Genomic DNA, 25,862 nt, shown 5'->3' with positions numbered 1-25,862 from the left:
GTAATGTATCAGGAAGTACGCAAACATAAACACTCGTCAGGTTGAAAAATGTGATAATGAGATGTTTCTGAAGAATTGAAAAGGATACTGCCTGTTTGAGGGAGGACACAAATACGTTTAGCCTAAGTACCAATTAGTGTAGTCCTTAATAATTTAATAGTGTGATTATTATTTTGTAATAATGTTACATTTATCAATTCCACAGTATTCTGAAGTGCTACACATAAAACTGACTTTTGTAACAGCAATAATATACAAATTATTAATTACCATTCCACATTGTTAAAGAGTTTTGCCTAAAAGGAGAGGTGGTGATGTAGATAAAAAACTGCTACAGAGAGAATCTTTTTGGATTTATGAACTTAACAGCCTTTTCCCGAAAGGGATGAATGAAGAGATAAACTATTCATGTTTTCTGTAAATGCTTTTATTCTTTTTTAGAGATAAATATTGTTAACTTTTCTATTAAAAGAATTGTGTTTCTATTTGTTCTCTGGGTCTGGGCTGAAGCCCCTCCCTCTGCACCTGTTAATTGTTTCCTGATTAACTATTGGGTATTAATTGACTGCATGTCTGTTGTTGATTCATTATGAGCATTGAGAATAGCTGGATGGCTGAAACGTCTGCTCTTGCTCTATTAAAATAATTGATTCTTTTTGTTAAAGACTTTGTCTAGTTTTTTCAGAGTGCGAACCTTCTACAGTCTCTACTCCATTCCACATTGTTGAAATCTTGCATACAAATATCCTCAGAAATATGTCTTATAACTTATACAAGGATGATCATGTAAAACAAAATCGTAAAAATAAAGAAATAAAAAATGAAGAAGGTTTCCAAAATATTGTGAAAGTGTCATGTTTTGGGGACGTTCCTTTCAAATCTAAATTTACGATTTAGTTTGGGGACTTCTATTATGTCTTTGGGTTGTTGTTGAGGACTTTTATTCTGCCCCGGTGTCTGGTTCCGCTCATATGGCAGAAGATGGCGAGCGGATCGGGGCCCGTTTCGGCTCTCTGGACCGAAGTCAACCGCTGTGGACAGAACGGAGACTTTACTAGAGCCCTGAAAGCTGTCAACAAAAGTAAAATAAAAACATATCATTCATGTTTCTATCCAGCTTTTTCTCACTCTAGTTAAAAACACTGTTTAGCTCCATGTCTCCCGTAGCATGTGTCTAACCTGCAGTGCAGTAGAATCGCCAATGTCTGCTTTTTACACTTAATTTCATATTTTATTAAGGCAAATGTGATGTTTACTTTAATAATACAACTCATGAGAGGCTCTTATAGGGTGTCTTTATAGTCTTGAAGACTTTCTGGAGGTTTGAGGGGTCTGTGTTTAGTGATTACGTGTCATAAAGGGCTGGATTAAAATGTAAACATGCAGTCAAATATCTTAATTTTATGTTTGTTTAAAGATCTAAACTTATTAGTTTTTGAAGCTTACTTGATACCATAATATTACCTCGTATGGTATTGTATGCTAGCTAAAAAATATAATATATATATATATATATATGTTTTTTTTTGTATTTTTTTTGTATTTGGGTTTACTGATTCTTACATTCTCTTTTTATATATATATATATATATATAAATATATATATATATATATATATATATATATGTATATGAGTGTGTGTGTGTGTGTGTGTGTATATATATATATATATATATATATATATATATATGTAAATGTAAATGTAAATGTATGTATGTGTTTATTAATTCTTAAATTCTCTTTTTGCAGTTCTTCATGAAAATAAGGATGATGTTACTGCACTACACTGTAAAATCGTCTGTCTGATCCAGAATGGAGGTTTTAAAGAAGCCCTGAATGTCATGAACACACACACCAGATCACTGCCCAGGTGAGATGGTCACCCACACTACTACAGACCAATTTGTAGGATTTTAAACTAAAATTACGTATTTGATAAATTGATTGCATTAAAATCCATTGCTTATTCCTTTGTTTCTTTTAATCAAAAAAAGTAGTTGTTGGCAGATTAGCCCTAAAACATGCACAGAGGGACCCTTCGAAAAGCCACTAGAAATAGTATTTTCTACAGGTTAGGTAACATTGGCAATTGACGTGGTAATCTTACTAATCACATCACATGCTAATCAGGGATGATTGTATACAAATTGAGAGGTAGTTCTTGATTAAGGCCAGAACATTCACACAAGACCTTCTAAAGACAGCCTGGATCTGTTTGATAGAAAGTTATATTTCATTGGTCCTTGAAGGAAAATTTCCTGAGTGCATTTTTAAGTATGCATAATATAAAGTATACACAATGCAATATAGTGATCGACTGATACATAACCAAGGCAGATTTATGGTGTTTTTTTAAATAGTGCCAAACACCGATAAGTTCTTCTCTGACTTTCAAGTCAGTTTAATCACTGTCATTGAAGCGCACATGCATACATCATTAGATCTGCTTTCATTGAAGCACACAGACACAAATGTCGGTGATTGCTTAAAATCGCCCCCTGCACCCCCTAAATAGGGCACTTTTTTAAGGGAACAGCCATTTGTAGTTGTGTCTGAAACCATAGTGGGAGTTATCAACTGCACTCATTCAATCCCACAATGGACCGCAATAACGAGTGTATAACCGATCGATGTACACCCAACGGCAAAAGAATACCCATAATGCACTGTGAGAGTTGCGTGCCGAATGAATTCCATTATCAACGCTGCCCCACTACTTTTATTATTAAAATAGCTTTGCTGCTGAATCACTACATTATATTTCTCAGCAACGAGTGGGAAACGGAGCTGGTTTTAAAGTAATTAAACTCACAATTCAACATAATTCACACATATCTCTCTCTCTCTCTCTCTCTCTCTCTCTCTCTCTCTCTCTCTCTCTCTCTCTCTCTCTCTCTCTCTCTCTCTCTCTCTCTCTCTCTCTCTCTCTCTGCTATAATTCATTCATTCAAATAAATGTAATCTTACGCACTGCTTTATCTCTGTGTCTGATTCAAAGCGGGCAGAATGCTAGATTCAACGAGTTGTAACTGACGAAAATAAGCGGCTTTTTTTTTTTACCCTTCCGGCCAAATATTGCGCTGCAAAATCAATAACAGCTTTAACTTATCAATGCTGGCGAATGACCATGGCATAAGCAGGATAATCCATGGCTATAGCTGTGCATTAAACCTTTTGAATGCCTCTAGGCGTGCATCAAAATCAGTTAATACACAGCTAGCCGTGGATTATCCCTTACATATATATTGGTCAATCGATCTTTTTGATATCTTAAAGAAGCTGTTCTTCCTCCTGAAGAGTATAATTTAAACCTGTGATTTTTTTTTTTTTTTTTTTTTTTTTCAAATAAAACCCCAAAGACCTTGATTGACTGGTTCATATATGTTAGAATAGGATTCAATAGATATATAAAATATCATAAACACTATTATAAACTATGCTTCTAAGAGTCCAAATTGACAGCAGAATTTGGTAGAGCCGGTTTGAGCCGCATGTCGCCTCTGTTCTCAGTGTAATAAGAGCTTGTGTGATTTTGTCTCTGTAGTGACTTGATCGGGTTTGAGAAGGCCTACTGCGAATACCGTCTGAACCGGGTTGAGAACGCTTTGAAAACTCTCCAGGGAATCCCAGAGCAAACGGACAAACTCAAAGAGCTCTACGGCCAAGTGGTGAGAATCGTGTGGTTTGTGTGTACAGTCAGATTTGTGCTGCCCAATTTCAGCACTGACATGATTTTAGAAGAATTTTGAGTTTTAGGATTTGCTGTCAAAGGCCGCATTTACACTACATGGTCCGAGTGACCCAATTCAGATTTTTTTTTTTTCCTCCCATGTGGCACAGATCGGATATGACCCATGAACGTGTAAGCAGGAAAAAAGCGCACGGATTCTGATATTCTCAGATCGGTTTCAGGCCTCATTCATATGTGGAAATAAATTGGATATGAATGGGATACGTGCATTTCTGCCTGGCTTATAAGCGGACAGATCGGATACTCCCCTGTCAATGCGAGTCGTACGTCATTGAAAAAAGTGAATTTTTGAAACTTTTCACGGTACAGATACATCTACAACACATTAAACATCTCTAGTTGTCTAGCAGAGTATTAATTGCGTTTGTTTGTGTTAAATAAGAGGCGATCTGGCGCTGAAATGTAGCCGCATTTCCATTACCGTTCAGATTGCGCAAATTGAAAATACGGCCAATGGAAACACGTTAATTTTTCAAAAACGCCCATTTATCGCAAAAAAGTTCCCCATTCTTACGCTCGCATGAGGCGGTTTTTCAGGCAATTCGAAAAAGAAATATTTCGCAAAACTGCAATAGAAACAGTGTTTGCGCATTTACAGGTCAGCTGACGTAGATGACGCGGTGTGTTTGGACAGAAGACGAGACAGAGCTCTTTATTAAATTCATAAAAGACAGAAGAATTACAGGAATAATGGATTCTAAACCTCAAAGAAATGCCACAATCAAGACCTCGGAGCAGATCTGAGGGAGAAACACCTCATATGTGCCGCTCACAGTATAATAAGGGTCGTTCCTGACCATTAATGCTTGGATAACACACGTACGTCTCCTTCGATTAATAATAATGGCCAGTGCAGTGGCTGGGATATACGTAAACCTACCAACATCCGTCGCCATTATTTTTGTAATGACTTATCGCGAGAGAAGTTTTAGTCGCATAACATCGGTTAATGGAAACGGCGTCATTTCGCAATAGTTTTTTGTCGTTTTTATCAGTGCACAGACGAGCGCTTCAGGCCTGTTGTGGAGACTCTATTCGTTCCAGTGAAATGCACACAAACACATCCCTGCTCTTGATATACAATCTCGGATGAACACATATGATTTTAATGAGGGAAAAAAACCTATACGAGGGCAGATGCGAACCCAGACCCTCTGACACGCGTATTAAAAGTTCTACCCCGAGGCTGTTAGTACACACTGACTTTACTGTAGTAGCGGATCTGTGTTACATAATCACTGTCTTGAAGAATTTATACAATATAACGATTTTGATATAAGGATGAAGCTATTGCATTAAAAATGTTCCTGTGAGTTCCACTCATGTACTATTGAAATTGATTTCTTGATTTCATAGTGTTATTTTTTTTGTCCGTTTCACCAAGTGTTGTGTAAATGCAGATCTCAGAATAATGCTCACTTTTAAAAGATGTAAGCGGGTCGTAGAAAAAAAAAAGAAATCGGAATTGGTCATTAAAACCTGCAGTGTAAATGTGGCCAAAATGCCTGAGTTGATTTTATGTGTGTGTGTGTGTGTAGCTGTATAGACTGGAGCGGTACGACGAGTGTGAGGCCGTCTATAAAGACCTGATCAGAAACTCTCAGGACGAGTATGAAGAGGAGAGGAAGACGAATCTGTCAGCTGTGGTGGCGGCACAGAGCACCTGGGAGAACACACTGCCGGTGAGAAACACATTCATGCCAAACAAATATATTCGGGTATCTTACCTATGATATATCTCACTATGATTTGGTGATGGGTTTAATATGGGTATGATGTAACCCAGGTATTGGGCATATGAGCAGAGAATTAATAAAACTGAGAATTTATTTCAACTAGTGCCGTCAAATCAATTAATTGCGATTAATCACATCTAACATAAAAGTTTGTGCTTATGATATATATGTGTGTATGTATGTGTGTGTTCATGAATGAATGAATTAATAAATTCATTCATTTATGAAAAGATTATGATCATCTGTGGAAATGTGTTGATTTTCTTTAAGTGGTCACATGGTGCATCTGTGACGTGTTTTTCAGGAGGATCTGGGTTTACCGGAGAGCTCATACGAGCTGTGCTACAACGCTGCCTGTTGCCTGATTGGTCAAGGCCAGCTCAGCCAGGCCATGCAGAAACTGCAGAAGGCTGAAGGTCAGAGGTCATGCCTTTTATTTTAGGGTTTTCTTCAAAGGGAGAGATTGCACTCATCACACACATCCTATCAGGACCAATAAAAAGCATTCTAATAGTTATAGAAGCAATTGCGCCACAACCATGTCAATGCAATTTTGTTTCGAAACAATCGGTAGTGAAAATAATTGCTTTTATTGGCCGATGCATCAGTGCATCCCTATAGAAAACAGTTATTTTGAAGTGTAATAATATTTCACAATATTACTGTATTTTTAGTAGGGATCCCCCAGATCCAGATTTTTGGGGTTCGGCCGAATCCACCGAATCCTACTCCCATCCTCAGTCCATTAACACAGTAAACACATTAATGAAGTGAACAACGTCCACAGCAGTGCATCTTTCATTTTATTTTATTTTAACTGTTAAAAAAACAAAGAATAGCCAACATTATGCCAGGATGACAAGTGGGAAAAACTATTTTGACAATTACTATAATATCCAAAATACTAGCCTTTTAGATTTATAATCCCATAAAGTAGGCAACCCCTTTCAAGTACAATCCAAAACCTTTCAATAAAAGTGCAACAATGCAAAGATTTTTAAATCAGAATATGTTTGGTGACTTAACTGAGATTAATGTTATTGAACATTAGGTGTAGGGCTAGCAAAGCTGGTAATGGTCGTCTGGTTAACACACGTTTTTAAGCCGTGACTGTCCTTCCTTTGCCGTTCCTGAAGTTGCTGCATTTCGGCTGCTGTGTGTAGATTCCTTCATGCGCAGACAGCGGCGACGTTGTGTATTGTTTAGGGTCCTTGTCACCATTCCTTGATTGAACATGTAGCTCGACTTGAATCGCTTCTTTTGATTGAAAGTGCTGCCAAACAACACTTTTTCTGCTCACGAGATCCATTTTCACTTTCTCACAGCCGACTGCATTCGAGCGGTCCACCTACGCTACCGTTCAAAAGTTTGGGGTCAGTAAGACTTTTTAATGTTTTTAAAAGAAGTCTCTTCTGCTCGTCAAGGCTGCATTTATTTGATTAAAAATACAAACAAAAACAGTCATATTGTGAAATAGTTTAAAACAGCTGTTTTCTATGTGAATACACAGTAAAATGTATTGCTCCTGTGATCAAAGCTGAATTTTCAGCATCATTACTCCAGTCTTTAGTGTCACATGATCCTTCAGAAATCATTCTAATATGATGATTTGATGCTCAAGAAATGATTATGATTATTATCAATGTTGAAAACAGTTGTTTACATTTTTATTTCATGATGCTTTGATGAATAGAAAGTTCAAAAGAACAACATTTATCTGAAATCTAAAGCTTTTGTAACATTAAACACTACTGTTCAAAAGTTTGGGGTCAGTGAGAGTTTTATTTTTATTTTTGGGGTAAATAAATAAAATAAATCAATACTTTTATTCATCAAGGATGAGTTAAACTGATCAAAAGTGACAGTAAAGACATTTATAATGTTACAAAATATTCTATTTTAAATAAATGCTGTTCTTTTGAACTTTCTATTCATCAAAGAATTTAGAAAAAATTTGTACACAACGGTTTTCAACACTGATAATAATAATAAATGTTTCTTGAGCATCAAATCATCATATTAGAATGATTTCTGAAGGATCATGTGACACTAATGATGCTGAAAATTCAGCTTTGATCACAGGAATAAATTACGCTTTAAAATAGAAAACAGTCATTTTAAATTGTCATATTTCACAATATTACTCTTTTTTCTTTTTTTTTTTTTTCTTTTTTTTATCAAATAAATGTAGCCTTGGTGAGCAGAAGATACTTCTTTTAAAAAACATAAAAAAAATCTTACTGACCCCAAACTTTTGAACGGTAGTCAGGGGCGGCCTTAAGCATCTGGGGGCCCGTTTCAATAACTAATATGGGGCCCTGCCCACATAAAATGTAAACATGGGCAGAAAAAGCAAGGATTCTTTTTGGTTTGCATCATTATTTTACTACGCGCACTTTCAGCATCATGAACAGGCACCACTGGCATATGTACGTTTCATTTCCTATTCAAATTATTTCCCTGCTCAAAAAAAAAAAAAAACGTTTTAACCTTACGGAAAAAAGGCAAAGTATAAACACATAAACTACCGGTATTTATTTACTTCAGATCACCATTCGCGGGGGCGGTAAACGTCGCCATGGTAACCGCGGCGCGACTCAAGTTCGACCAATCAGAGACGTCAGTGTTTTGCTTAGAATTATGGGTAGTGTAGTATTTCTCGAGAAGATCGCAAATAACAAGGTTGATTTTTATATTTTGTGGCTTTTATAGGAGCAGAAAATTTCGTTTCATAGCCTCGTAGCTCGTGGTCAATCTAACTTGGATGGTTTAGGGGTCTCCAACCTTTTTTAGCTACTTTTTAAAAATGAAAGTGGCCGAGAGCTATATGCAATAATTAAATCTCTTAAATAATGTCTCATAACTCCTAGGCCTATATATGTCACCCTTAATTGACATATAAAAAAAAAATATTATACTGTAAAAACACATAATTATTGTTGATTTTATAGTGCATCATAACTAGAGATGAAATGGTATGAAAATGTAATTTCATGATTATAGTGACCAAAATGAGCATGGTTATCACATAATCCTGTTCAAAAAGTACTAATACTACACAATAAAATCAATTCACCAAGTTTTATGTCGAAAACCAGCAAATAACAAATAAACTTACCATCAATATGCACTTTTTGTTTGCATAAACATTAAAATAGTAACATTAAAAATGATGGCCAAATTTGAAAGGAGTGTCTTGCAACATGTTATCTACTAACATGTACAAGTTCAAATAAAGTTTTGACAAAAAAGTTTTTATAAAAAGATAAACCTCGCATATTTCAGCCTTTAAATCATTTTTATAAAAAGAATGATTCAAAAAAGACAAAATACTGACATTTACAATGCACATTAGCTTATCTTTTATTATTAATAGTAAAATTCGGTCCGATTTTCCCGTGGCGTCTATCGTACCATGCGCTCTCCACAACGACAGAGAAGTTTTAATAGCTAATGGATTTCCACTACCGATAAACGCTTGCTGTAGCTCTGCTAGAAGATGTACTTACGGAGAAGAAAAAAACACCCGTAGTTTGGGTGCACCCTCATCCTTCATATTGACTCGCGCCTGGAAAAAAATAGTGCGTCGCTTCAATTATTTGAAATAACGAACTTGAGCGTGCAAAAGACGCGATATGTGAACGGCCCTTGGCGAGCTACCTCCAATCAGGCCACGAGCTACTCTCGCGAGCGACGTGTTGGAGACCACTTTAGACATTATGTCTGAAAATAAATATCCTAGGGAGAAAATGAATGGGATTTTCCTGTTCTGTTGGGGGCCCCCTTGGAGGGCGGGGCCCGTTTCAATTGAAACGGGTGAAACATAGGTAAGGCCGCCTCTGACGGTAGTGTACGTAAACACCTTCCTGTAATCAACGGCGGCGTGATGTCGACCAAGCCTGGGGTTCGGTTCGGTGTAAAAACAATTCTAAGGTTTGGCAGAAACCGAACCCCGTCAAAAAGCCCTTTATTCGGCCGAATCCGAAGCTGAATCCCGGATTCAGTGCATCCCTAATTTTTAGTCATATAAATGTGCATAAATAGTCTGTGGAACTCGTCGTCTTGTTTGAGACCAGATCTCCGATCCTCCAGAGGTTGTAGGGGGTCACTCACTGGAGTGTATGTTTTTAATCAACTGGCCTGAACTGCTGGGAAATCATGTTGTGCAATCCTAACCAGGCAGCTTATTTACTGTCAGAACAGCCTCCAGCTTTACGGCTTTTGGTTTGGCTCATAAAATCTGTAGGTGGTAAAACGCTTCCTTTTTTGTGTGTCAAACTGTTGTTTGTGTCAATGAATGAGCCAATTAGTGTATGTAATATTCAGTAAATCTTGGGCCAGCCTTTACAAAATTAGTTCTGCGAGCCGCCTACACAGTTTCACTTTGAGTCCCTGTGACTCTCAAGAATAACGTGAGCTGGATGAGAAAAACTTGAATGAGTCAGTCAGTTTGTTTGTGTTTTATGCGTTTTTTTTCCGTTTTTTTCCCAGAGTTGTGCAGGATGTCTTTGGCTGAGGACTCGGTGAGTAATTCTTCCATATTTGTATTCTGATGTGTTTAGCAACACTTCAGTAGTGGATTTTTGCTAGCGTAAGCATCACATGCTCGCACTTAGGATTCAGGGATTTTAACCAAGGCCTCTAATATTTGTCATTAGTTGTGATTTATTGTGAATATTGTGTGTTTTAGGATGTGACGGAAGAGGACGTGGATGCTGAACTGGCCATCATTCACTCTCAGATGGCTTATGTGATGCAGCTACAGGGAAGAACCGAAGACGCCCTTCAACTCTACAATCAAGTCATTAAACTCAAGTGTGTTACAAACTGCACATGTACTATACTCATAACCCAACATATGTCTTAACAAAACCGAAAATAAATGCATGCTCGGGTGATAAGATATGCATAGAAAAAACTCCCAGAAGAAATGAAAGGTGCAGAAAATATTGATATTTTTTAAACATAGTTAGGGATGCACGATATATCGTCCACCATATTGGTACAAGTACCAATATATGATCGCAACCACCCAGAACACCCTATCAACCACCCAGAATACACTAGTAACCACCTAGCAACCACCCAGAACACCTTAGCAACCCACTAGAAACACCCTAGCAACCGTGCCGAATTTTACCACTGCAAGCACCACTCACATTTTCTTCAGGAAATGTACATTCTAGTTTTTAATGCTATCGTTATAGACAAGATAAGAAAATTTGGCCGATATCTTAAAGCCAATAAATAATGTATAATTTCTTTGAGCTGAGACACTTCAGATGTGCTCTGTTCCACATGATGGTTTTGAATTGCTTGAAAGTCCGTCATATAGGCTGCATATATTTAAAAAAAATATCTAGGCTACTTATAAATGATGCCGTTGTACAAATATCCGATTAATCTCATATATGATACGTGTCGTTGAGGTTCATTCAACTCTTCAGCACGCGCAGCAAAGCAATGCTGTTATCTGAAACAGTAATATTAATTTTAGATTTAGATAAAAATGATCTAAATTTAGATAAATTATGCATTTATAATATTTAGCCGTATCATTCATCAACAATGTGGTTTAATTAAAATAATTTCATTATTGTCTGTGCGGAGTCTATTCCTTTTTTATTATCCGTGGCACATGCATTTTGATTCTTTATATTCAAGTAATGTTGTCCAATTATTTGTTTGCATTATTTAGGTGTTATTTTATTTATTTGTAAGTCAATATAAATTATTTTTATTTTTTATTTTTTTTAAGAAAGTTGCCCATAGGAGTGTAAAATTAATTAAAAACTTACACAGGTTCAAACTAGGCTACTGTACTGATAGTTAATGTGCTTGGGTCGTGGCTTTTAATGGTGAGACTTTTGTTTTGGTAATCGGGCTCTCAAGATAAAAAAAAAAAAAAAGATTTATCAGCCAATATATTGGTTATCGGCTTCAAATATAAAGAATTATCGGTTATCAAATCGGCTAAACATGATTTAAAAGCCTCCTATTTAGTCTGGCATCCATGTAGTGTCTTATAAATCTAGTATTTGTTTATTTACATCATTATCATTTATTTCTATTTCATATCTTCATTTATAATACTCGTATTTTGTGTCAAATGCTCGTAAAGCACTTTGAATTGGATTGGATTTGTTTTCAAAGTTGCAGTAGAAGTTTTGATTAAGGTTGCCACATTAGACTCACAGAGTTTTGTCTTTTCTCTCTGCGTTCAGGCCGACTGATGTGGGTCTGCTGGCTGTGACTGCGAATAACATCATCACCATTAACAAGGTAACAAATATAAAACCCAAGCTCTTCCTTCCTGAAGAGCTGATTGTGTCAGTCTTGTTTGCGAACCAGTGTTTTTTATCTGTGCTCTTTGAACCTCCAGGACCAAAACGTGTTTGACTCCAAGAAGAAGGTGAAACTGACCAATGCTGAGGGTGTTGAGCACAAACTGGCCAGAAAACAGTTGCAGGCAATTGAGATCAACAAAGCCCTGTTGGCCATGTACACTAACCAGGTGACCACTCAGTTTGTACTGTGCAGTATGCTTGAATCCTGACGGATGTGACCCGTTTTGACCTCTCCGTTGTCTCCCAACAGGCCGATCAGTGCAATAAGCTGTCGGCTAGCCTGCAGGCCCAGAATCCCAGTCACCCCAGACCGGTTCTGATCCAGGTGGCCCAGCTCTGCCGAGAAAAACAGCACAGCAAAGCCATCGAGCTCCTGCAGGTACTTTCCCCTCCTGACTCTTCATTTCTGCAACTAAAGCCCTATTCGTATGGGATTAACTTTACCAGGGTAGATGGAGTGATGTAATTTTACCACAGGACGTCTGTAATATTAATGGCCAATTCGCACGGGATAAGAGATCTCAGTAAACTAGCAGAAGTGGGAGAGTAACTCAATTTGCTCTCCTGTCGTCATGTGTGTGTTACGCTGCTTCCTGATATCACGTGCGCAAACACATATAACCTATATTTATATATATAAAACGGTTATGTCCGGTCGAACGATGTATTAATGAACTTCAGATTGGATTGTGTTGGTAATAGACACTCACCTAACGCTAAAAGATGTTTCGTGCCTCTAACAAGTGCTGTCGATCTTCTTTCTGATCTGAATGGTGTGTGTGTGTGAAACACTTGAGTTTTGCCACAGACTCGTTCCAGCGTCTAGAACGCAACTGATGCTTTATCAAGCGTCTCCATACTTGGAAAAACCGCGGAAAACTACTTTTAAACCCGAAATATTTACGTTCATATTTACAGCAGGTCTATTCGCACGGGATTAGTATCACCTGAGGTCATTTTTTCCGGACCTTTTTACTGCAGGTAAAAGTCGCCGTAATCTTTACTGACATTGTCTGTAATGATTACTGAGATCTGGTAATTATTAGGCTCAATCCCAATTCACCCCTTGGCCCTACCCCTTCGTTTTGCGCGTTCCCGTGAAGGGGTAGGGCTGTCTCAATTCTCTTTTGGTTGGAGGGGTAGGGGTGGGGGGAAGGGCCAGATAGCCCTTGAAACGAAGATTTTTCGGGACCACACTTCAAACGAAGGGGTATGAGAAATGTACCTGCATACACCGGCTACAGAGGCAACATGGCTGCCAATAATAATTTTCTTTATGTCACATTCAATCTTGTGTTCATATTTACGGTCATGTTCTTCAAAGAAACGGTTGCAAAAAAAATCGCTAAAGTTCGTTAACAATATGACGCGTGTAAAAAGCAAAAGTTTGAAGCAAAGTGGACGCGCGAATGAGGCGAATTCGCATCCGCCGCGCTAAACGCCTCATTCGCGCCGCAAGACCTCCAGATGCGCGCAAACGCGTCTTTACATTGACTTAACATTGAAATCACTCGCACCAGACGCTCTATTCGCGTTTGGTGTGAATGCAGCATGAGGCGTCGAAGATATCGTCATCTCCGTTGTTTTCTGCGAACTTCAGAAGAAAAATGCAACAAAAAAAATAGCTGTAACTCACACAATTGAGATGACTACAGCTGACGACGGCATCTTGGAAGTTTGTGATAAACATTGGCGCATCTCCTGTGACGTAGGCGCTAGCGACGACGTGTAACGGTGTAGTAGTGGTGTCCCATTTCTTAGGGGAATATTTTCACCCCTACGCCTTGCCACTCTGTTTCAATGGACCAGGGTTAGGGGTAGGCGAAGGGGTATAAAATAGAATTGGGATTGAGCCTTAGTCTACCCCTCCTCTCCATGTTAAACTAGTCCCGTCCGAATAGGGCTTTAGACATTTACCTCTGATAACAGACACTCTAAATTGTAATATGGACTCATGCACTTTCTGTAAAGCTGCTTTGAAATGATGTGTATTGTGAAAAGCGCTGTACAAATAAATGTGAATTGAATTCCAGCTCTCAGTGGCGTTCTGTAACCATTTCTGTCTCTCCTGCAGAGGTTTTCAGATCAGCACCCTGAGAGCGCTTCTGGGATCAAACTCACCATGGCACAACTCTACGTGACCCAAGGTACGTTCATACACACACACACACACACACATGCTACGTTCACACTGCAAGCCTTAGTGCTCAATTCAGATTTTTTTTTTTTTAATAGCTGTTCACGTTGTTGTTGTTTTAAATGTGGCCAGTATTAGGGATGCACGATATATCAGCCACCATATCGGTATCGGCCGATATATGTTCATTTTTAATGTTATCGTTATCGGTCCGATAAGAAAATTTGGCTGATATATTAAAGCCGATTATTTCCTTCAGCTGAGACACTTCAGATGCGCAACTGTTCACAATGATAGTTTTAAATGGCTTGAAATATGATCGGAATCACTTCAAAATTGGAACAAGTGCAGCGCAAGTCTGTCATATAAGCTACATAAAATTATAATGAGAACATTATAATTGTGTGTTTGGCACATGGCTTTTAATGGTGAGACTTTTGTTTTTGTAATCAGGCTCTCAAAAATTATATAAAAATTTGGATTTAGATTTATCGGCCAATATATCGGTTATCGGCTTTCAAATATAAAGAATTATCGGTATTGGCCAAGCCAATATCAGATTCCAGGGCGGACAGATCATGGTCCTGAAATGACCCGCATACGCAAAAGAACGATAAAAATACGTCACGCAGCAAGTGATTTTGCGTTTATTTATAGTTTTATTATAAATATCTATTATAATTATAACCTATTACAAATTCATACGTAGGCAATATAAAAAACAAAGACGAGGATGCGGAAAAAAGAGCAGAGTTGTTAAACATTTATGATGCGAGCCCTCATGTTTTGCTTGTATAAAGAGCTGTCACTGTAATACTTATGACACATCACTGTCCTTCCACTGACTAGCTTTCGCAACGGTCTTGATAACGTCGGGTATGTAAAATCTGTGAAGTGACTCCCATGAGTACAGAATTATGATGAATGTTGCTCTAAAGTGACGTAAAAGTTGCATGAGTTCCGATTTGACTGTTCAGTCTGAGGTCGCATTGCAAAACATCGGACCACAAAACCAGTCACATGGGTACATTTTTTGACATTGAGATTTATACATCATCTGAAAGCTGAATACATAAGCTTCACATTGATGTATGGTTTGTTAGGATAGGACAATATTTGGTCGAGATACGACTATTGCAAATCTGGAATCTGAGGGTGCAAAAAAATCGAAACATTGAGAAAATCTCCTTTAAAGTTGTTCATTTATGTTCACGAATGTGCTGCATTCACTCACAAAAATACATGTTTTATATATTTACGGTAGGAAATTTAACATATCTTCATGGAACATGATCTTTACTTAATATCCTAATGATTTTTGGCATAAAAGAAAAATCGATAATTTTGACCCATACAATGGGCAATGTTGGCTATTGCCACAGATATACCCGTGCGACTCGAGACTGGTTTTGTGGTCCAGGGTCACATATGGAAGTGGCCAAAATCGGAATCGAAAAGGTCAGATTCCATGTGGTTTGTGCGTTCACTCTGTCATGACAAAAACAGATCTGAGTCACATATGAGCAAAAAAAAAAGTTTTTGGGCCACATTTACCTGTAGTGTGAATTAGGGATGGGACGATTAAGTTACCGGTTTCACTATAAACCACGATAAAATGTACTGACGGTTAGTATTATCGTTTAAAATTTAATTATCATTAAAACCGTATTTGATTATCGCGATTTTAATAACTCGCTGTAAATCCTGTACAGCCAGCAACAGTCTGACGCAGGCGCAGGCGCAGCGCGCAATGTTTTTTTTTTTAGAAGTAATGGCGCAAAGCAGTGGCCGTGCTCGGGAGATTTTTCAGCCTTTTAAGAGGACCAAATCTGAGGTGTGGTCATATTTTGGCTTTTACAAAAGTCCTGAGTGAAACTTAATCGAGGATGGTCACTACAATAAACACTTCAAATCTGCCGAGTCGTCTTGCGTGACCATCACCCACTGTTTATAGCGAACGCAAAGCAAGTTAACTTTGACCTCAATACCAAAACTACGTCTGGGAAATAATTGGGCACAAAATGTTGTTTTGAGTTGAAATATTTTATCTCACTCACTTGAAATAAACGTGAAGCTTCCGCGAAGAAAAGTTCGCAGCAAGTGGCTTTGAGCCAAAGACAAACGATCAAGCTCAAACAAGACTATTAAGAGTGACATTTTAAGGGATAATAATGTATATCACTGTACACTTATTACACCGATTTTTTTTTTTTTTTTTTAACCACATAATTACGGGGGCATATTGAATTGAGATTAATGTTTTAAATCTTACCTGTTTATAAATCCATTTTGTACAGCGTACAAAACAATCGTCCAAAAACTGAGACGCAAGACGGCAAGTTGTATTTGAATGAAACGAGAGAGCGCGTCCGTTGCGATACATGGATGTGCGCTGTGTTATAATGCGTTGCTATTGACGACGGTCATTATAAGGAAGGAAATGCCACAGAATATAATCTTGCTTAAAAAAGTGCATAGAGCTGCTTGTTTTATTTGTTGATTTTCAAATATTAAACTGTTTTTAGTGTGAGCATCAGTTCTTTTTGAACACTTTCATCTCGTTTTAACAAAACCATGATAATATTGATAATCACGATAATTTTGGTCACTATAATCGTGATATGAAATTTTCATACCGTCCCATCCCTAGTGTGAATGCAGCTTTACAGAGAGCAGACTGATCCTAATAGAGTCATTGAAGTGTAATTTATGTGTCACATATGTCTTCAACAGGTCATGTGACTAAAGCCTGCGATATCCTGAAGTCCATAGAAGAATTTAAATACAAACCAGGAATGGTGAGATTTCATTTGCTTTTTATTTTTTTATATATTTTTTTTAAGGGATTTATGAGGACTGGCGGTAGATTAAGTTAGTCGTGATTCATTTAATTTGATTTAATTGAATTTGATTTCTAGTTAATGCAGAATTTGCTAAAAATTATTTAAAAATATAATATAATTAATTTAATGTTTTATCGATGAATTAGCTAAAAGTTATAAATTATATTTGCTTAAAAAATTTGCTGTATAAAATCCTGTTACACATTTAATAAACATAGACTATATAGAGATATAAACTCAGAATTGCGAGAAATAAACTTAGTTTAAATAAACAAGTTTATATCTCGCAATTCTGACTTTATTACACACAATTGCGACTTTATATCATGCATTTCTGAGATAAAAAGTAAAAATTGCGAGATGTAAACTCAAAACTGTGAGGAAAAAAAGTCAGAATTGTGAGATAAAAAGTCGCATTTACCTTTTTTATTTTTGACTGTGGTGGAAACAAGCTTCCATAGTTTTGTTCTGTGTTTTTTTTTAAACAGATTTCTGCTCTGGTCACGATGTACACGCATGAAGAAGACATTGACAGCGCAATCGACACATTCAGTCAAGCGATCCAGTATTACCAGAAAGAGCAGGTAAAAGCGAGCGCCGGCGGCTCAGCGAGTCTGTATTCGCTCAGCACTGCATGACTGTGTTGTTCCCCTCTCTCAGACGGGGTCTGCCATCCACCTCTCTCTGGTGCGGGAGGCTGCGAACTACAAGCTGAAATACGGGCGTAAGAAAGAGGCCACCAGTGATCTGGAGCAGCTGTGGAAGCAGAACACTAATGACATCCGTACGCTCGCCCAGCTCATCTCTGCATACTCGCTCGTGGATCAGGACAAGGCCAAAGCGTATCCTCTGATATCACTCGAGTCTCGGGTCATTCTGATAGACATTCAAGCCACTTTCAGGGATGGGATTCTTCCCGATTAATCCGGAATTCCGGTTATTTCGGCCTAAAATCTTGACTTTAATGTGATTTTAAACCATTCAAGAAAGAGACGACTTGCGCAGTGTTTTCTGTAGCACACACATCCAAAGCTCGCTCACTAAAAACGTGATTTTAATGTGATTTTAAACCATTCAAGCAAGAGACGACTCGCGCAGTGTTTTCTGTAGCACACACACCCGAAGCTCGCTCACTAAAAACGTGATTTTAATGTGATTTTAAACCATTCAAGAGCGAGACGACTCGCGCAGTGTTTTCTGTAGCACACACACCCAAAGCTCGCTCACTAAAAACATGATTTTAATGTGATTTTAAACCATTCGAGAGCGAGACGACTCGCGCAGTGTTTTCTGTAGCACACACACCCAAAGCTCACTCACTAAAAACGTGATTTTAATGTGATTTTAAACCATTCGAGAGCGAGACGACTCGCGCAGTGTTTTCTGTAGCACACACACCCAAAGCTCACTCACTAAAAACATGATTTTAATGTGATTTTAAACCATTCGAGAGCGAGACGACTCGCGCAGTGTTTTCTGTAGCACACACACCCAAAGCTCGCTCACTAAAAACGTGATTTTAATGTGATTTTAAACCATTCGAGAGCGAGACGACTCGCGCAGTGTTTTCTGTAGCACACACACCCAAAGCTCGCTCACTAAAAACGTGATTTTAATGTGATTTTAAACCATTCGAGAGCGAGACGACTCGCGCAGTGTTTTCTGTAGCACACACACCCGAAGCTCACTCACTAAAAACGTGATTTTAATGTGATTTTAAACCATTCAAGAGCGAGACGACTCGCGCAGTGTTTTCTGTAGCACACACACCCAAAGCTCACTCACTAAAAACGTGATTTTAATGTGATTTTAAACCATTCAAGAGCGAGACGACTCGCGCAGTGTTTTCTGTAGCACACACACCCAAAGCTCACTCACTAAAAACGTGATTTTAATGTGATTTTAAACCATTCGAGAGCGAGACGACTCGCGCAGTGTTTTCTGTAGCACACACACCCAAAGCTCACTCACTAAAAACGTGATTTTAATGTGATTTTAAACCATTCGAGAGCGAGACGACTCGCGCAGTGTTTTCTGTAGCACACACACCCAAAGCTCACTCACTAAAAACGTGATTTTAATGTGATTTTAAACCATTCGAGAGCGAGACGACTCGCGCAGTGTTTTCTGTAGCACACACATCCAAAGCTCGCTCACTAAAAACGTGATTTTAATGTGATTTTAAACCATTCGAGAGCGAGACGACTCGCGCAGTGTTTTCTGTAGCACACACACCCAAAGCTCGCTCACTAAAAACGTGATTTTAATGTGATTTTAAACCATTCGAGAGCGAGACGACTCGCGCAGTGTTTTCTGTAGCACACACATCCAAAGCTCGCTCACTAAAAACGTGATTTTAATGTGATTTTAAACCATTCGAGAGCGAGACGACTCGCGCAGTGTTTTCTGTAGCACACACACCCAAAGCTCACTCACTAAAAACGTGATTTTAATGTGATTTTAAACCATTCGAGAGCGAGACGACTCGCGCAGTGTTTTCTGTAGCACACACATCCAAAGCTCGCTCACTAAAAACGTGATTTTAATGTGATTTTAAACCATTCGAGAGCGAGACGACTCGCGCAGTGTTTTCTGTAGCACACACATCCAAAGCTCGCTCACTAAAAACGTGATTTTAATGTGATTTTAAACCATTCGAGAGCGAGACGACTCGCGCAGTGTTTTCTGTAGCACACACACCCAAAGCTCGCTCACTAAAAACGTGATTTTAATGTGATTTTAAACCATTCGAGAGCGAGACGACTCGCGCAGTGTTTTCTGTAGCACACACATCCAAAGCTCGCTCACTAAAAACGTGATTTTAATGTGATTTTAAACCATTCGAGAGCGAGACGACTCGCGCAGTGTTTTCTGTAGCACACACACCCGAAGCTCGCTCACTAAAAACTTGATTTTAATGTGATTTTAAACCATTCAAGCAAGAGACGACTCGCGCAGTGTTTTCTGTAGCACACACATCCAAAGCTCACTCACTAAAAACGTGATTTTAATGTGATTTTAAACCATTCAAGCAAGAGACGACTCGCGCAGTGTTTTCTGTAGCACACACACCCAAAGCTCGCTCACTAAAAACGTGATTTTAATGTGATTTTAAACCATTCAAGCAAGAGACGACTCGCGCAGTGTTTTCTGTAGCACACACACCCAAAGCTCGCTCACTAAAAACGTGATTTTAATGTGATTTTAAACCATTCAAGCAAGAGACGACTCGCGCAGTGTTTTCTGTAGCACACACATCCAAAGCTCACTCACTAAAAACGTGATTTTAATGTGATTTTAAACCATTCAAGCAAGAGACGACTCGCGCAGTGTTTTCTGTAGCACACACACCCAAAGCTCGCTCACTAAAAACGTGATTTTAAAGTGATTTTAAACCATTCAAGCAAGAGACGACTCGCGCAGTGTTTTCTGACAGCAGTTTCTATAATAACACTAATCAAACGAAAAAGAAAATTCACTCGTTCTTGACTGAATAACTTTTGTAACTATATTTGTAAGGTGTTTTATTTATAAAGAGCAGTGTTATTTTTTCATTTGATTAGTTTCTGAACCTGAAAATCTTAAAACACTGTTTATTTATTATTGTTTAGAGACTGGGCTGAGAGACTGTTAAAGGGTTAGTTCAGCCAAAAATTAAGATTCTGTCAGTGATTACTCGCCGTCATGTCGTTCCAACCCCGTCAGACTTTCGTTCATCTTCAGAACACAAATGAAGATATTTCTGATTAAATCTGAGAGCTGTCTCACTCCTCCATAGGCTTCTAGGTAATCGAGATCTGCCATTCCAGAAAAGTTAGTAAAGACATTGTTAAAATAGCCCAAGTGACTACAGTGGCTCAACCTTAAGTTTATCAAGCGACGAGAATACTTTTGTGCGCAAAAACAAAACAAAAATAACGACTTTATTCATCCATCTCTTCTCTTCCATGTCATTCTCCTCAGCTGTTGACGTAGTGTAACAGCGCAGCGCTTCTTGTGTTGTACATCAGAACGGAGGCTCACTATTGGCCGACGCTGGTTATGTGTGTGATGCTGGCCAATAGTGAGCCTCCGTTCTGACGTACAGTTATGTTATATAAGGTTACAGTGTTCTGTACACGGGTTTAAAGTAGTTTACACGTCACCCATCTACATGGATTATTGCTCAGTACTTTTAACACTGGTTGCATTCGCTAGGGTAGCGTCTAAAAACAGCTTCTTTTCACTCACACAATCACATTCCCTGACTTTTGCTTTGGAAAATGATCTGCTAAATGACATATATGTGACCCTGGATCACGTCACCAGTCTCGAGTCGCACGGGTATATCTGTGGCAATAGCCAACAATCCATTGTATGGGTCAAAATTATCGATTTTTCTTTTAAGCCAAAAATCATTAGGATATTAAGTAAAGATCATGTTCCATGAAGATATTTTGTAAAGTTCCTACCGTAAATATATAAAACATGTATTTGTGTGAGTGAATGCAGCACAATCGCCAACATAAATGAACAACTTTAAAGGAGATTTTCTCAATGTTTCCATTTTTTTGCACCCTCAGATTCCAGATGGTCAAATATTGTCCTATCCTAACAAACCATACATCAATGGAAAGCTTATTTATTCAGCTTTCAGATGATGTATAAATCTCAATTTCAGAAAATTGACCCATGTGACTGGTTTTGTGGTCCAGGGTCACAAAATGTTGTCTGTTCTTGCACTATTTTCCTGTGTTTTCCTGAGCGCTTGATTTGTATTCAGTCTGAGTAAGCATCTTCCTTCTCCGGAAACCATGTCCTTTAACGTGGACGTCGACGAACTGGAGAACTCGCACGGAGCCACGTATATCAGGAAGAAAGCTGCGAAAGTCGTGGGCGAAAGCCAGCCTAAAGAACAGGGGTAACAACACAACCAATCATTAGTCTTTCGGGACATATACACTCAAACCAACAATTATTCAGACACCAGATGTAATTTTTGATATGTTTTACTAGTGTGCGCAGGACACTATAGATCACTTATGTGAGTGAGGACAGCAAAATAAAGTAATCTGTGACATATTATACCCAGAAATTCTTCATACAGAGACTACCAGTAACATTTGGGACCAAAAATGATTCACACACTTTGAGCTGATCATGTTTTGCTGAAGTGTGTTTTCTTTAATTGCTACACACAGACTGAACAGAATTAAACATTGCTTGGTAACTGGTTGAGCTAAACTGGTATTATCTAATTGTGTAGTTAAATTTAACAGCTGACAGATTTTCAACATAATTCATTCGTGAGACAGTCTAACAGAAGGACGGACAAAACCAGTCAAATATCAACTGATTCAAACTCATATTTTATCACCGTTTTCTAAACTATAGTGAGTAATCTGTGATAATGTGAGAAATGTTGAAGGATAAATGTTGGTTTGCCTGTATCTGCATGCTTGTGTCCTTAATACTCTACATGAAAACACCTCACGTCATCTTTAGCACTGTTTAACACGTTGATGATGGCTTTGTTTCAGTCCAGAGGATGTTAAAAAGAAGAAGAAAAAGAAGAAAGGTATGTTTGCTGCCGATGTTTGTTTATTTATTTACCTTTATTTTACCAGGAAATAATCCCATTGAGATTCAAAATCTCTTTTTCAAGGGAGTCCTGGCCCTATATATATATTTATATATATATATATACAGTACCAGTCAAAAGTTTGGAAACACTACTATTTTTAATGTTTTTGAAAGAAGTCTCTTAATAATAAAGAACCCTTAAATGGTTCTATTTAGAACCATCTAACTTGGATTCAAAGAACCATTTGGGGTTCTTTTTATGGAACCCTTTTAAATGGTTCTATATAGAACCATTTTGGAGTTCCATATATGAAGCGGGTGATAGAACCATTTCTGGTTCTAAATAGAACCATTTCTTTTAAGAGTGTATGCTCATCAAGCCTGCAGTTAAAAAAAACAAACAAACTAAAAAAAAAGTAATATTATGAAATATTATTACAATTTAAAATAATGGTTCTCTTTTTTTAATATACTTTAAAATGTAATTTATTTTTGTGATGCAAAGCTGAATTTTCATTAGCAAGTACTCCAGTCTTTGGTGTCTTATGATCCTTCAGAAATCATTCTAATATGATGATTTGATACTCAGTTATTATCAATGATGGAAACAGTTGTGCTGTTTAATATATTTTTTTGGAATACTTTTTTTCAGGATTCATTGATGAGTAAAACGTTAACAGCATTTATTCATAAAAACAGCATTTATTCAAAATAAAAACATTTCTAACAATATAAATCGTTACCATCACCTTTTATCAATTTAACGCATTCTTGTTGAATTAAAGTACTAATTTCTTTAAAAAAAAAAAAATTATTGTTCCCAAACTTTTGAACGGTAGTGTATATTGTTACAAAAGATTTCTATTCTAAATAAATACAGTTCTTTTTAACTTTTTATTCATCAAATAATCCTGAAAAAAGTATCTCAGGTTATAAAATAAAAAAATATTAAGCAGCACAACTGTTTCCAACATTGATCATAAATCAGCATATTAGAATGATTTCTGAAGGATCATAAGACACCAAAGACTGGAGTACTTGCTGATGAAAATTCAGCTTTGCATCACAAAAATAAATTACATTTTAAAGTATATTAAAAAAGAGAACCATTATTTTAAATTGTAATAATATTTCATAATATTACTGTTTTTTTTTTTTTTTTTAACTGCAGGCTTGATGAGCATAAGAGACTTCTTTCAAAAACATTAAAAATAGTAATGTTTCCAAACTTTTGACTGGTACTGTATATACGTTTAGTACTCAAAATAGTCCTTTATCCTAATTTTAAACTGTGTCATTGTCGGTAAATGGTCAAATTTGAGCTGATTCTGCAGTTATTTAACCACCAGTGTCAGTTCTCTCTGTCTTCTATTATTAGCACGAGAAGTGGTTCAGTTGGTAATCAGTTTTCTGTTCAGGTAAACTCCCGAAGAACTACGAGCCGAACTCGAGCCCTGACCCGGAGCGCTGGTTGCCGATGCGAGAGCGCACGTATTATCGTGGAAAGAAGAAGGGCAAGAAGAAGGAGCAGGTCGGCCGTGGCACACAGGGAACGACCTCCGGAGCTTCTGCCGAGCTGTGAGTCTCCGTTCACACGTCCAGTTCAGTTCACATTCATTTGCATAGCGCAAATCTATTTGTCTATCTGTCTAGCTAGCTATCTATCTGTCTGTCTATATCTCTATCTGTCTGTCTGTCTATATCTCTATCTGTCTGTCTGTCTATCTATATCTCTATCTGTCTGTCTGTATCTGTCTGTCTGTCTAGCTATCTATCTATCTGTCTGTCTGTCTATATCTCTATCTGTCTGTCTATCTATATCTGTCTGTCTGTATCTATTTTTTTTATCATACGTTAATATTTTGTTTGTTTGCTTGGTTTTATTGTATTTATATGATATTTGTATTTTTGAAATTGATTTTTTTGCAATGAAAATAGCCTTAGATGACTTACAATTATTATTTATATTTATTACCTTTATAATAACTTTTCTGCATGCATACAGTACCAGTGCAATTCACAGACGTTCCCTTTCTTCGGCATCAGTCACAGTTCTGCGTATGTGTGTGTGTTTCAGCGACGCCAGTAAGACCGCCAGCAGTCCGCCGACCTCTCCTCGACCCGGCTCAGGATCCGGCAGCGTCTCGAGCAACGCGGTCCCTCCACGACAACAGAAACCCACTGCGCCCGCAGCCGCTCGGAAGAAGGCCCCGCAGAAGAAGAAGAAAGGAGGGAAGGGAGGATGGTAGAGAGAGAGAGAGAGAGACGAAACTTAGAAAGAAGTCTCGCTCCGTTTGCTTGTTTAATAATGAAGATGCCGCACTCCTGAGGCCTGGAGGATGAAATGTTTTACTCATTAAATCGTGAAGGACGAAGGAATGTGATTCGAGCGACTATGTCGTGTGAAATAAACGGGAATCGTTTTTTTTCAATGCATTTTTTAACCATCCAATTCACTCTGTACATGCATAACTATCCATGTTTAAGAGTCTTTATGGCATTTTTCATTCATTATTATTTTATTTTTCTGAACCTGGATGATGTTTCTGTTCATCGTTTGTCCTTTGCTTGGATACATGAATGCTTAATAAAGCAACTGTGTGTCACAATAGAGGCTGTTTATGCAAAGTTGAGATAAATCCAGTGCTCAACACTAATCATTTTAAACCATCCTCAGGCATAGATCATGAAACTAATCTCCAGTGTTATGTCTTAATAAAGAGATTTCTGGGAAGAAAAAACGTGTCTTTCTATTTTCTGTTTAAACCCCTTAAAGATCTGCTGCCATAATTGCAAACACAATTGTGCACTAAGTACAATTGTTTAACTATAAATTACAAAAGTCTGAATAAGTTGGCTTATCCAAATAATTATGATTTGTCTATCCTGACCAGCGATGAGAAATGAAGCGATCATAACATCATGTATAGTGGTGATGCAGCATTAAATGGAGAAACTTTAATGGCTTTTGCATAAATACCGGTTTAAAACGGTATATTTATTACGTGAAGAAATTGTTTCATGCTAACTGTAGTCCTAAATGCTTATCTATGTCTAAAGACCAAGCAGAAATAAATAAATACAAATGCTTGGATTTTTTAAGTGAGCAAATGAGATTTAATACGTTATTTAATTACGTATTATTTAATACGTTAACACCTTAAAGCCAGGTATTTTACTAGTAAGTTCACAATTGTGTATATGGGAGCCAAAAATATTAATTAAATAATACATTAAATGATACTATTATACACCATTTTCCACAGTCACTGTCTTACAGTTTTTTCCAGTTGCAAACACACTAAACTGACACACAGAGAGCAAAACCTCGAAGATCTAAACACATTTTCTGCTTTACACACATTTAAACGCAGTGAACACGGTTCTCTGCGTAACACACAGCAATCTGACATAAAGTCACATTCAAAATGACACTCCATGATCTGATTGGCCGATACATGCGTCACCTGACCAAACACCTCAATG

At 37.7% G+C, this 25,862-nt stretch overlaps 1 protein-coding gene across 1 annotated transcript; it reads left to right on the top strand.

Moving 5' to 3' along the window:
* Positions 1–927: 927 nt before the first annotated feature.
* Positions 928–25,108, top strand: srp72 (signal recognition particle 72). Its single transcript, XM_084431070.1, has 18 exons — positions 928–1,081; positions 1,750–1,870; positions 3,545–3,668; positions 5,290–5,433; positions 5,792–5,903; positions 9,979–10,010; positions 10,178–10,302; positions 11,712–11,769; positions 11,870–12,001; positions 12,085–12,213; positions 13,909–13,981; positions 16,705–16,769; positions 17,303–17,398; positions 17,475–17,656; positions 21,577–21,714; positions 22,334–22,371; positions 23,795–23,954; positions 24,454–25,108. Exons 1-18 carry the CDS (start codon positions 982–984, stop codon positions 24,623–24,625), a joined length of 2,001 nt encoding a protein of 666 aa, XP_084287196.1. The 5' UTR covers positions 928–981; the 3' UTR covers positions 24,626–25,108.
* Positions 25,109–25,862: the final 754 nt, after the last annotated feature.

Source organism: Rutilus rutilus, assembly GCF_951802725.1.
Source record: "Rutilus rutilus genome assembly, chromosome: 14".
NCBI classification, from domain to species: domain Eukaryota; kingdom Metazoa; phylum Chordata; class Actinopteri; order Cypriniformes; family Leuciscidae; genus Rutilus; species Rutilus rutilus.
Note: the sequence above shows the minus strand (reverse complement) of the source record. Positions and strands in the feature narration are given on the sequence as shown.